The 13435-nt window shown below is 43.6% G+C and overlaps 1 protein-coding gene across 7 annotated transcripts in view; it reads right to left on the bottom strand.

The window, feature by feature from the left end:
* DOK5 (docking protein 5) overlaps positions 1–11952 on the bottom strand; it is a 44458-nt gene extending 32506 nt beyond the window's left edge. For 6 of the 7 annotated variants that reach the window (XM_075166557.1, XM_075166554.1, XM_075166558.1 and 3 more), the window contains exon 1: positions 11782–11952. In XM_075166557.1, the coding sequence (XP_075022658.1) occupies positions 11782–11847 (66 nt within the window). In that variant the 5' untranslated portion in view covers positions 11848–11952. Of the gene's footprint in view, positions 1–10739; positions 10796–11781 lie in introns of those variants that run through there. The other variant, XM_075166559.1, reaches the window with a different exon arrangement.
* Positions 11953–13435: the final 1483 nt, after the last annotated feature.

Genomic DNA, 13435 nt, shown 5'->3' with positions numbered 1-13435 from the left:
ATTCAGTTAATGATGCTTGTTATGTGCTGCTTGGAGAGCCAAGGATGACAAATGCCCTGCAAGCCCATAACTAACAGATGGGTATAACTATCCATTTCTGGCCTGCTGTCATTCTTTGCCATTCACCAATTAATTTAACTGCAAGCTTCAGAAAGCATCACAGGTTTCCTATAACAAATACATTACCTCCCATCCCTACAGACACGCTCCAGACACCTCAAGTAAGTCTCAAGGTTAGTCCATCGTACTGTCCCACCACAAGGTAAACTTATCTTATTCCTTCCGCATTTTTCTTTCAGTCCTGACATCAAAGCTATGCAGTCATAGGTCATTCCCCCAGCTTCTCTGGAGCTTGGATCCATTTTAAAATCAAAGTGAATCTGCATGAAAGAGCAAATAATGCTACCAAGTGAGTCACTGCAAGCTGGACTTCACCAAAATATAGTGCTTTGTTAAGAGTGACAGCATTACGGCCCATTAAATCATAGTAACAAGCACTTCAGCACTGCCTTACAGGATTGCAGCAAATAATCAAAGTCATTTGCCTAGACTGAGAGATGGACTGATACTCCGTTCAAAGCTGCTGCAGGGAGACATCCGTGGCAGTCAAAATGCATTTCCCTTTTCAAGCACTTTGTTGCACTGGCTTCAGAGTGATAACCTTCAGCGTATCCCGAATTACTGAAGGCATGTGCACAAAAGGATCCAAGTCACAGCAGAAAGCCCATGGGGCCCGTGATCAATAGATGGACTCCATCCTGGCTATAAACCGATGATCCTGCACATAAAAGCTCCGTTGCTCTGCCCGAACTTTTAAAGCTACCAACCAGGTGAAAAATGTCACCAGTTTGTCCAATAATTTTAAAAGAAAATTTAGTCAGTTTTCTAGTAAAGGTGAACTGAGGCTGGGGGGAGGGTTTTGTTTGTTTATTGGGGTTTTTTTCTTTTGTTTTGGGTTGGGGGCGACAGATTAATACTGACTTAAAGAAACACAGATTAAAACGAGGATTCCAGAGCCAATATTTCCCTGGTAGACTTCAGCTTTTCACTGGCTCTTGCAGTCCTCTTGCATTTGGTTAGGCTAATCTACACATTAGTTCAAATGGACAAACCCAACTCCTATTAATTCCTCATGTCCCAGCTGTGTAGTACTAATCAAAGAAAGAGTTCAAGAGTTCATTCACATTTAGGTAGACTCCATCCTCAAGAAAGTATGACTGCTGCCTAAAAAAGGCCTATGAAAGCTTAGCAGAATACTGTCTTAATTTGCACCACTTCATTTAACAGAGAACAGCCACTTGTATTTTACCATAAGCACTGTGCCAAGAGTATGCCACTCAATAGTTTGCAGTTAATTCAGTACAATCAGCTAACATCCATCCTCACTGGTGTGGAGACATTAGTGAGAGCATTAAGAGGAATTTTTCCATTGCCGATCATAGGGCATTGATAGCTCCCCAGATAAATATTACTCGGTAAGTAAAGGGACAATTTAAACTCTTACATTAAGGTTACCGGGAAGAAATACCACCGATTTTACCGTATTGATATTTTGAATTGAAACAAGTTACATTATTTTCAGTAAAGGGGGAAAAAAAAAAAAACCACGATTCATTCCAATAGCTTGAACTTTCACTGGTATTTCTGACAGCACTCGATGAAGTCAGACAAGAAGATAATGGGAACAGTCCATCAACTTCCATGGTGTACCTCAAACTACACAAACATCAAATTAAGATGTCAGTCTCAGGTGCAGACCTTACATCTGCTAGTTTCTTTCAAGTGTTTCCACAAACACTGCAAAACATTAATTTATCACTGATCTAACTTCAGGGTAATGCCCATATACACCAGCAGGAGAATCACGCTGCGTAACAAATTGACGATGAAAAGGCATCAAAGCAACGAACGACTAAATTTCACCTGCTTATAATTGGGTTTTCTTCTCCTTTCACTGCCTTTACAATCATTCTTGGCATACCCTTTCGTATGCAGAGCAGCTAGTGCAGCCACCTCCAGAAACCGCACGGACCTTTGTCTAACGAAGGAAGAGCAAATAGTGAAAATGCAGAACTGGGACCCATAACTGGCAGAAGATGAGGGAGGTGTTTGAGATAAAAGCAGAACAAAAAGGGTGTTCTGGTCAGGTTTGCATTACACTTGTTAAAATGAAAACATCACCGTTATAACAAGATAGCAAATGGGTAAGAACCACTTTTTTTCTAGTTAACTCAGTTTATGAAAAAAGGCAAATTTGGAGTCTCATTGTTTTGCTTAACAAACTAAGCCCATCTTCCAAAGGAGAACGTGGAAGGTAATTTACCAGAAAACATATGCTGGAAAGCACAAGAAAAGCTGTTCCTGCTGCAAAAAAGGACCACCATCAAAACAGGAACTTCATACTCCAAATCATGATCTGCATAATCCCCCATCTTCTACCTCTTGGAGAAAAACTGGAACAACTCTTAGGCTTGTTTTTTGGGATTTTGGTGGGATTTTTTTGGAACCAAATTAGGCTCTCTTTTGTTTCTCTCCACACAATCCTAACGACCCGATTTGCCTATTTTTAAGATACACAAACCTCCAGATTTCCCAGTTCAGTTTAGAATCATAGCTTGGGCTATGAGTGATATCGAAAACAAACTCAGATGCTGCCCCAAAATGAAACTCAGATAGGAAAAGCGGTGGGATGAAAAGTGGGGGGCCATGGGAAAGATACCAGACCCTTGCTGACCTATCCTGTTTTCACAAAGCAAAAATTAAGATACCTTAAGAAAAGAAACAAAATGTAATTCCACCATGTGAGTTGCAAAACCTCCTTTTAACTCATCCTGAATACAGTGCTAAGCACTCTGGTCCTCTAACACATAGATCGCGCAAGGTGAGCTCCTGAAATGACAGGCATTGCTCGCTTTTCTCCAACTCAACTTCTGTGCTTCGAGGATCTTTCCTTCAATTCCAGAGGTAACCCCATCAAGACACCTACTGACTTGGACTCAAATCCCATTAACTTTGTGCCAGAGGAAATCCAAAGGGGACTTGCTCATGCGCACCAATGCCAGCAGCCAGGATGGAGCTGCATTAGGTCTTGAATGACATTTACTGGTATTCCTCCCCTTATCAGCTCAAGGATAAAAGCTCAAACTTTCTAAGCAATGTCCTGGATCCTACCCCTGCTGCCACTGACAAGTTCCAAGCAGGAAGAAATCTTAATATCTGTGAATATGTTCCAACACCTTATTTAACAGTTTTCTAAAAATACGAACATCCAATGGACTTAATATCTTGCAGGTTGAAGTTGGTATACATAAGAAATCTGTTCAGTTTTTCTCTGTCTCAATGCTTTCAGACTGAAAGGAGCTGTATAGGTGAACACTACAGTTTGATTAATAAAACTGCTTCAAATGTAGATATAGGCAGACAACTTTTCCTTCTCCTCCTCCCCCTCCCCCCAGCCTTACATCATTCTTGTTTCCAGTTTTCACAGCTCATACTCTAAAATCCCCATATTAACTTTCTGGCACACTTATTCAAGCACCAATCTCTTTAACCATATGGTCCTAGTCCTGCAGATTGTCTCTCCCCCATTTTACCTCTCCTCCCACAAGGTTTCACAGAAACAGTGGTATGCAAAACTTGTAAAAGTACATGTCATTTTAAACCTTCAACACCAATCTTCTCAATGAAGTTTCTACAGAAGTCAATTTAATTAAAATCAAGAACAGAAAACCCTGAAAGCTTCATCTCTTTTCAGCTTTTGACAATCAAAAATTTCCGCTGAAGTTTAAAAAAAAAAAAAAAGAAGGCTTAAGTGGACAAGTCCAAAACTTTATACAAAAGTTTTTCCAAACTTCTAAGCATGAATCAGAAATGTTCCCATCTAGTCCTAAAGCAAGTGTATGCAGTAAGCATTAATGCTGTACTTCCTGAGGAACAGTCTATAGCACAAATTGTTGCACTCTTTCACGTAAATCTAGTATATGGCCATCGTCCAACATGTAAGTTCTCATGCAATACTCAAATACAAGAGATTAACATCCTCCTAATTTTAGGTGAATTTTTCACTTATTTTCTAAATATATATAAAAAAAAAAATCTTTAATATTGCAGGTAAAGCATTAATCAAAGTAAGAAGCAGTCCAGAAACCTAAGAATGATTTTTCATTGTTTTTAAATCATTCCAGAAATATCAAGGTACTGCAGACGTTACTCCACTTACACAAGCATTTCCTAGAAACAAGCAACTAGTTACAAAGTTCTGAAGAAGACGCTCCCTTCTCTGCCACAAACTGAAGACTAAACTATTGCAAGTTCCTGTTACGGGGTTAGCCAGGAGAGCCCTAGTTCTGCACAGGAGGACACCACTTACACCACATTCCTTCACACTGATGTGATTAAGAGTTTTTGGGCTAGTCAGACCCATCAAGCAAAGAAAACTGACACGCACAGATTTAGTTTCTGTCCTTAACAAGGTTAATACTAAAGAGGGAATAAGTCTACTGTTGTAGTTCCAGCAGTCACATCTTTCAGAAGAGACCCTGTTACAGTTACCTACTGATTTTTACTTGCCTGTGATCAAGACTTTACTGAATTTGGTTAAGCTGGTTCAGATCAGCGTTAAACGGTGTTCAGAAGAACAGCACCTACACAAACTTTTTTGGCTATACGTTAATGTGATCCTTGCACCAGTGAGATCAATGGTATCAACGCAGTTGCTTTCAGAAGTACAACTTGTGATTTTTCTCCTTCCCTTCACTCCAAGAAGTCAAGTCCTACATAGCGGCCACATTACCAGTAACATTCAGCACTTGCATAAGGCCACCCTTGCAATGAGAAATAACTTAATCAAGCCCAAGTTGATTTGCAGAGGCGCAAAAAATCAAATTATGCTGCCCCATCAGTGAGGGCAAGGACGCTGCGGAGGAAAGGCTGAATCCCTGACCCACACGCTCCGCAGCACAGCCAGGAAAGTGCCCTGCAAAAGGAGTGGTCGGAAGGAAGAGGTCTGGACTGAGCTTAGCTCAGCTTTAGTTCTTCGAATAACCTTGTTGCTAGAGGTACGTGCAGAAGTTTATCCATCTTTAAGAAAGGTGGTGAAAGCCATAGTTTAGAACTCTGTTCTACACATTTGTTCCCAGAAGATCAGGCCCCATCAGAGGATAGCGACAGAAACCCCCCAGGCAGGACTGCAGGAACATACCCGATGCTGGACAACCCGGTGCTTGCCATGACTGGAACCTTGGAGGACACTGGCTGATCTCCCATGGACAAACACAAGTGGTATCAGAATTGCACTTTTGGGCTTTAGCTGCTAAAACCCCACTAACCCTCATGTTGGGTGCTCGGATCTTTTTCTTGGATCCAGCCCAAATTTCCGTGGAGGACCCCTTCTAATAGACAGATGAGGCTGATCATTCCTTGCATAACAAGGAGGTGCCTCCAACAGATGGGGTTACACACAACCCCAAGAGCAGGCTGTGCAGACTGTGGATTTAATTAGAAGTGTTGTTAAACAGATATGACTGCAAGAACAGTTCTGTGCCTCGCCTCGTAAGTGCAAAGTGGAAGATACCTCATGAGACAGGATTCTGCAAAAATCTGTTAGCAGCGTTTCCTTTGCCAGACAGAGGCACAAGAAACAGATTGCTAGGTAAAAAAATTCCACTTTACTCTTCTCTTCCTCTCCGTGAGCTTTATTCTCTGACAAACAGATAAAGAAGTCTCTGCAAAGACCTGCATTTTTAGGGACAGACACTTAGCTGTTAGCACAGCTCCATTAAAGTCAATGGATCCTCCCAAAGAGTGTTTTTAATAGTCTGTAATAATTTGATAGTAATACAAACTTGTGGAGCAGACTCCCAGACCTCCTCATGCAGGAAATGCTTTCATAAAATCATGGCAATGACAAAATAAATCAGGCTGCCTGTTAATAATGTCCAATTTTGAGAGTTCCACACATTATTTTCAGTGTGCAAATTGTTTTTCTGGGTTGTAAACATCCAGTGTATCTAGTTAGCAATAGTATATGTTCTAGAAAGATAAATATTTTGTAAGGCTTTTCTAACAAACAACAAATTGCCAGGACTATTTGTTTTAAGGGCTGCTGTCATGCAGAAGCAGTAATCTATGTATATTAATTCAGCAACATATGCTGTCCTACACTGTTCTAATTTTAATAACCCTGCCTTTTATATAGGAAAAAACTTCATCCTCTTCTAGAATAAGGTCACCTTAATTTTCATACGCAAATTATTTCAGCATTTCCTAGTCTGCTTTTAGATACGTATGATCTTTAGTGTTTTCTTGAATCCTTTGTGAAAACATGCATTTAAGCTTGGGAAGGCTACTTCTGTGTTTGGGAGAGCCCAAGTTGTTTTACAGCTCCAACTCTTGCATCTTCACCGTGAAATTAAGAGACAGACAACCTGAAGTAACGCGTTGTGAATAGCCAGGGAACAGAAATAGTTTCAATGTTAAAGAGAATTTTGCTGAAGCAGAAAGCATTGCAACTGTTATACTTTCTTTGCTTTATAATGAAGAAATAAGTATGCAAACAACTGTACATTCAATTTTTTAACCATAATTCATTCCTTATGGATTTATATCGCATTATGGCATAGACCTCTTATATCAAAAGTCTTCCAGAACAAAGACATTTTAAGAGCTTTATTAGCAAGACAGATAAAGATTGCTTCAGCATTGGCAAGTTTGTGACAGAGGGAAGAGCACATGAGAGCACAAACTACTGTAGATGGCTTCACATTTAACCCTTAAAAATTTAAAAGATTCTGTCTATCCTTGCTAGGATTTTTTCCTAGAAGATTGTTGTTACACAGCCTCCTCACACTGCCTGTGCAGAGCTTTGATCCACCTTGTACCACAGCAGATCAAACATCACAGCACACAGAATGAAGCTCACATTTTGATATACCTGTTCTATTAATGAGTTTAAAAGTGATACTATCTGAGAAATGGGGATACAATGGAACTACTTGCACACAAGCCAGATGTCATCATAGTAGAGAAAGCTTGGGAGAAAGAGTGCAGTCATATTTGTATTGCCTTAAGGTATGTTCAGAAAGGTATTCTGCCCCTCCTGCAAAGCAGCAACATGTAAGCCACCACAGCCAAACCCTCTGTCGGGAAGAAGCAAGCCAGAAAGAATGTTTTTGGAAGCCAGTGATTTCTAGTCAATCAAGTATTGTGCAGAACCAAGCCAGACTCTACAAGGCTTTGCATAGCTGTGAATATGCTCTCTCTTAACACGTCTCTCTTAACAGAGACATCTCTGCTCACCACCAGCACACCTCGGCTGGTTCTTAGAGGCACTTCTCTTTATCAGCACTGTTTTGCTTTTAGCTACAGACAGCTCAAGGGAGTTGCTGTTCATCGAAGAGATTGTTTCCCTCTGACACGAACAGTACTTCATCACTTAATGCAACAAGACACTCCAAGTGTGTTACTGGCATACCAGAAACTAGGGGCTGACAGCTAACCCCATGGCATCTTGCTCCAGCAGTCTCCCATACATCAAGAGGCAGGGACAGGCCAGATGCCTGCAGACTCCGCAGGGTCTTCCAAGGGGAACAGCATTGTCTTCAAAGCCCTGCACACAGGAGGGCAGCCAGCACCTTCCCAGTGCCACACCATCAGCACTCCCAACGCTGCTGCCTGTACCCTGAGGAACAGGCTTCAGGAACATCCCCTGCCTCCACTTTGAGTCTCCAGCACTTACTTCTGCCTACTCCTTGACAATGGCAGTACAGGATACCCTTAGAGCAGCTTCTGTGCTGCATAATCCTTGCTCAAATCAAAATGTGGCTCCAAGCAAACCTGAGTTTAGGTGTGGGCGCAGGAAGGGAATTGAATAAAAGTGTTAGACTGCAACCAACATGCACCGCTGGCAGCCTCCCACCCCATGAGGGGAGGTGGGCTGGCTGCGCCTCGAAGGTGGCTATCAAGTGCCCCTTTCCTTTTAAAGCTCTTCAGGCTCACCAAAGGCCCTCTATTTCAAAGATTTGTTCCTGTTTTGATTTTTAATTGTTATTTGAACTTGCAGTTGAGCCAGTCCAACCTACAACGAAGGCCCAAGTGTGTTCACGAGCAGTGCACATCCACCCATACTTAAAATGGAAACACAAGAACTGGCCTTTTCATTAAGGAGAGGAAACGTCCCCATAACACATTCCCACTCAGAAAGGTCACATCTATATCACAGAACAAGACATTATTTGAAAACCATAAGTACAAAAAAAGCATTTTTAGGTACAGAGGCCATAAAACGACTCCCCTGTTTCATTTATAGATATAAAACATAGGTCCAGTGGTCACTAGTGGTCACTGATGGAAGCGCTGCTCACAGAGCAAAGCTGATTTTTTTTGTTGTTGTTTTAAGGAACTCTGGAAGGTTGTGCTTTTACACTGTCAGCAGTTTTCTAGCACACAACCTCCTGGGTGTCACTGCTAATGACATAACAGAGGGAGACCATTGGCTGAGGGAATTATTTTTCTCCCTATAAGGATGGAAAGAATCGGGAAGAGTGCGCTTTCTCCTGAATATATTTGGCTCTGCAGAAGACACATGTGATACAAATGTTGCTATGGAAACTATTCTATTAAATAATATTAAATTAAATTTACATATTTAAAGTGCGCAAAAACAATCCAGGTACAAAACTAATTAGCCTAAATTCAATCTTGAAATTACAAAGTAGGGCCTACCAGAATTGTCATTTTTCTTTTAAAAGAGGTTTGATTTCGAGCAAGCTGCTTCTCTGCACCCCTTTCTTTCCAAATCTAGCACCTGCACCCCAGTTATTCAGAAAAGTCATTTCTTGAGATAATTTGTAGATACAAGCTCTGCTCCTAGTTCCCTTGGTGATAGGATTACCATAGCGTTACAGAGAAAAACCCAGGAGCTGAATTCAGTCTGAAAAGACAATGCACTGATTACAGCTGTGCCACCATAATATTGGAATGTATTTTAATAACTCCCACTTACATCTCACCACACACAGTATTGAAATCCTTCTCAGTTAAACAGGAGTCCTACATGGGACTGGAGTAGGCTTATCCTTCCTAATGTTTTCAGGGCATGGGAAAGTTCTTTGAAAGTTAGTATTTTAAGGTCTAAAGTATTTTTTTCCCTTCCCACCTCCAGCTCTTGGGTGTCCAACAGCCCTCCCCAAGGTAGCTACCAGAAAACAAGCTGTTTGCATCGTTCCTTCCCCTCTGAAGAAGCCAAGCTCCCATTAGCTACTGAGTAAGACTGAATTCAAGCTCTTCCTAACGCCAGGCGGCAGCCCCAGGTGCTCAGCCAGCATCAGCACCAGCCGTGCACATACACACCTGCAGCAGGGAGGAAAACGCACAAAGGAGAAAGGACACGTTTTAGCTGGGGCTGCGTACCGAGAAGTGGGTGCTGACAGTTGCACTGCTGCCGCAAGCAACACAAGCTTGTCCTGCATTTAAAGAACTCAGGTTAATCATAATTACCTGCTTCTACTTGGGTGTTGTAAATCAGGGCACTGGGCTTTTAAGCAGCTTATAGAAAATGCAAGTTACAGGAAGAAATCTGCAGCCATGTTTCAACCGTCTGTTCTTAAGTAGCGGGCCAAGACTCTAAACTGACAACTACAAGGAGAGAAAAGCATTACTGCTGATGAAATTACTTATTTCCAAAGAAATGGAGCAGCAAGATTTGAATAGGTCACCTCTCCCTCATAGCACAGGCCTCCATCACCAGATCTAAAGCAGTGACAGGCAGATCACAGCAGCCACTAGCTTCCCTCCTAATGTTCTCCAGCACTGGAACGCCGTCAGGACAGCACGCCCAGAGCCAAGGGCAGCTTAGAGCAACAAACTCGGAGCTCTTCATTTTAACAAATCTATGGCCATGGGAACTCTCTGAGACTTTGCTTGGACTTCTTCACAAAAGCACTTTCCATCACCCCTTTCACACTTTCCAGCCATTGATAATGATACAAACCTTTGGAATTAGAAGGAATGAGATCAAATAAAGAAACTGTCTTTTCAAAGAAAACATTTAGCATTTGTTCCATTTCCATGGACTCAGTGGTATTCTCCATTCCTTCCAGGTTTTGCATTCAGCTGTCAAACGCACCTACCAAGAAGACATTGACGCTTCCTCACCACCACCACCCTCAAAGTGTTTTGGAAAGCCTTAATAAAGGAAAGGCAAAGAATTTACACCTATCTCAGAGTTAGATGCACCTCATTCGCATGTCCACTGGGTTTCACTGTTACAGTATGGAAAGATGTGTCAAAGTTTAACCTTACTCTTCATTTATGCTGGAGCAAAACTGAATGTAATGAAAGGATAGTTATGATACACCAATTCTGGCAAATTTATTACAAGTTCTCTCATAATGACGTTATCTCCATCTGTCACAGAATCATGTGGTTCTTAAAGAATGAACTATGCCTGCAAGTCCAGGTACAAGAAAAATAGCGCCATTCATTTAAAGATGCCTGCTGGAATACTTTAAAATGCCTTCCAGTTTCCAAACAAGTCAGGGAGAAGCAAGTTACCAAAACTGTAGAGAAGCCATTGAACATGGATACAGCAAGAGAATGAAACTATAATTGTAATGAGCCAGCAAAAGCTTTCAGATGACCACGCACACCCTCCCGTAATAAATCTTGATGTAAAACTCACACTATGAACAATTCAGAATTGCCAATCCATCAGTTCTCATTAAACACAAGAAATTACTTACTTTCCTGTCCTGAGAGGCAGATACATCAATTAAAGCAAACACAAAGCCTCCCTCCAGTTTGTGTCCCCCTAAGCCATGTTGGCTCAGTAAGGCAGACAGGAGGTGTGGAGCACGCAAGTCCCATTACTGGAGCGGCTCTGGTAGCTTGCTCAGGGGAGCAGGTAGCTCAGGTAGCAGCAGCCCATGAACTGTAGGAACAGACCATGCTTTAAGAGAGCATATGCCAAACAAGGTACCGTAGGGAACTGACCCCCCACTGTTACCTATCTAGTACCTACAACCGAAACTAGAAACATGCCACGATAGTAAAAGATCAGACTTAAAATAAGTTTTAAATTAAGTAAGGAGCTAAAGGGGGCTTTTTGGATTTTCATTTTGTGCAACTCGAACGCAATGAACTTAAAAGCCCTAAATATATCACCAGGTCTTCACCCATCCCACTCAGGACCTTAAAGCCCTGATCTGCAGCAGCCCCCTCCCAGGGGCCCCAGGACTTCAGCACCTACCAAGCGCTCTCAGCCCTCACCCCTGCCCAAAGTTTCCCCGCACCCCCAGACCCTCAGTCCCGATGGCCCGGGCACCTCCAGCCCCCGCCTTCCTCCGGTCACCCCCTTCCTCGCCGGTGGTCTGAGCCCTCCGCGCTCCTTTTCGCGGCAGCCCTGCAGCCCCGGCCCAAAGTTGGTGGTGGCTGCCCGGCTCCGGGGAGCTCCGTGTGAAGGGCAGAGCCGGGAGGTGGAGGCAGCACAGCCTTCCCAGCAAGCAGCATCCCCATCTCCCAACGGGAGAGAGAAAAGAAAAAAAATATATATATACACACGTATATATATAATACATATATATATATGCGCGCATTTAGGTGCCTTTATTCTTCTCCCCCTCCCCCCAATTTTTTTGTTTCGTGTCTCCCCTGCGGAGACACCCACTGAGCTCAGTTTGCAAAAAGAGGACAAAGGAGGGGAAGAAAAAAAGAAAAAAAGAGGAAAAAAAAAAAGCCTAAAGGCAGGTGCCCCTCGGGCGAGCCCGGGAGGGGGCCAGCACTCACCCCCAGCCGCCTGCTCCGGATGCGCACGTAGCCCTGCTTCACGATGTCGTTGAAATTGGAGGCCATCCTTCCCCAGGAAAGTTGGAGGCGGCCGGCGCCGCTCAGCCAGCCCGCATGGCGCGCAGCAGCCTCCGGAGCCGCGCCCCGCTCCGCACCGCCCCGCGGAGCGCCCCGGCCCCGCGGCGGGCCGGGCCGTGGGAAGGGCTGCCGGCAGCGCCCGCCCCGCGCCCTCCCTCCGACACCCCCGCGTCCCCCGCCCCGGCACCCCTGTCCTGCCGTCCCCGGGAGGGCTTGCGGCCCTCGCTCCCAAAAGTCAGCTCTGAGGAGCAAGATGCTGAGGGCTCCCCCCGGATCCCACCCCCACGGGCTGCTTCGGGAGTTGTGCTTCACGGCTGCCGAGGTGTTTTACGCTGTACCAAGCACATAGTTTCCTCCAGCTGCAGGTGGGTCTGCTGGGAATAATCAGATCTGCCCCACCCTGCTGAGGCGGTGAGGCTCTGACCTGTGGTTTTCCTCAGAAAAGTGGGTTTCCCAGAAAGTCTTTCAGATGCCTGAAAGTCTGCCAAGTGGCGCAGCTCCAGCATCTCCTTCTAAAGACTGGTAACCTGAGCTGTTGTCCTATGGTGCACTTCATGTCGTGGAAATGTCACACGAGCATATGCTGCATTTTCTAGGCAATGTGCCGTTGCAGTAATGAAAGACTTTGCCTGGCACTGGGCCCTGGGGTTGCCTTCTGCGTCCCCCGAGTTCTCCTTTTCCAAGAACATGCAAATATTGCCAAGTATGCATTGAGCCCAGGAGAGAGGGCCTCCAGTGACTCCGCTTGCTCTACATGGGTTACCTGTTAGGGGTACGCTATAAATACTATGTCCTGGAAAGAGGGACTGTTCATCTCTTCATAACATCTTTTAATAGCATTACAAATATAGGCAGTCTGAGGAGGTCAGCCAGATAGATGACTTTGACTTTGAGAATTATCATGCCATGGAAATTATAAACGGGGTAGCAAGGAGAAAAGCAGAGCAGAGAATCACCTCGCAGCTGTGCCAAGCACAGGGCGATGTGGAAGTGATGCCCATTTTTATTTAGCTGTTCAATGACTATAAAGCTCATCTAGGATAAAACTGGCCCCTTTCTGGTTTAAATATGTAGCTCCTTCATTTTAGGAACAGCCAGAAATGATGGTGGTTGCTCTGCTGTGGTAACAGCGTGGTGCTTTCAGTTCTTGCTTGAAGAAGTGATTGTGCTTTGCAAGGCTTTACGAAATATTAATTGATGGAGTGGATTACAGAGATAGAGTGTAAGACTCTCTGACTGAAGGGCTAATTCACTTAGGATGAAGGAGACAAGTCTGCAGTCCTTGCCACAGAGTCTACTTTATTATTTTACACTTCCCTCTCCTGTTCACTGAGCTATTTTACAGAATGCATAAAATAGAACAGCTTCAGCTAGAAACAACAAAAACTTCCACACCCGTGCACCAAAATACACCAGAAATGAAACGAACATTCTGAGACAAGTCTGTTCACTAGGATAATATGACCCTAAATCAACACAGAAGCTGCATATTACAAAGCATGGGTTCCTCACTGCAAAATTGCCAAGTAATGTATTTTTGTTAAATATATTGTACAGACCCAAGAACACTGTTAAT

The sequence above is a fragment of the Calonectris borealis genome, chromosome 17 (assembly GCF_964195595.1).
Source record: "Calonectris borealis chromosome 17, bCalBor7.hap1.2, whole genome shotgun sequence".
NCBI classification, from domain to species: Eukaryota; Metazoa; Chordata; class Aves; order Procellariiformes; family Procellariidae; genus Calonectris; species Calonectris borealis.
The sequence above is the reverse complement of the archived record's forward strand: the minus strand, read 5'-3'. Positions and strand labels throughout refer to the sequence as shown.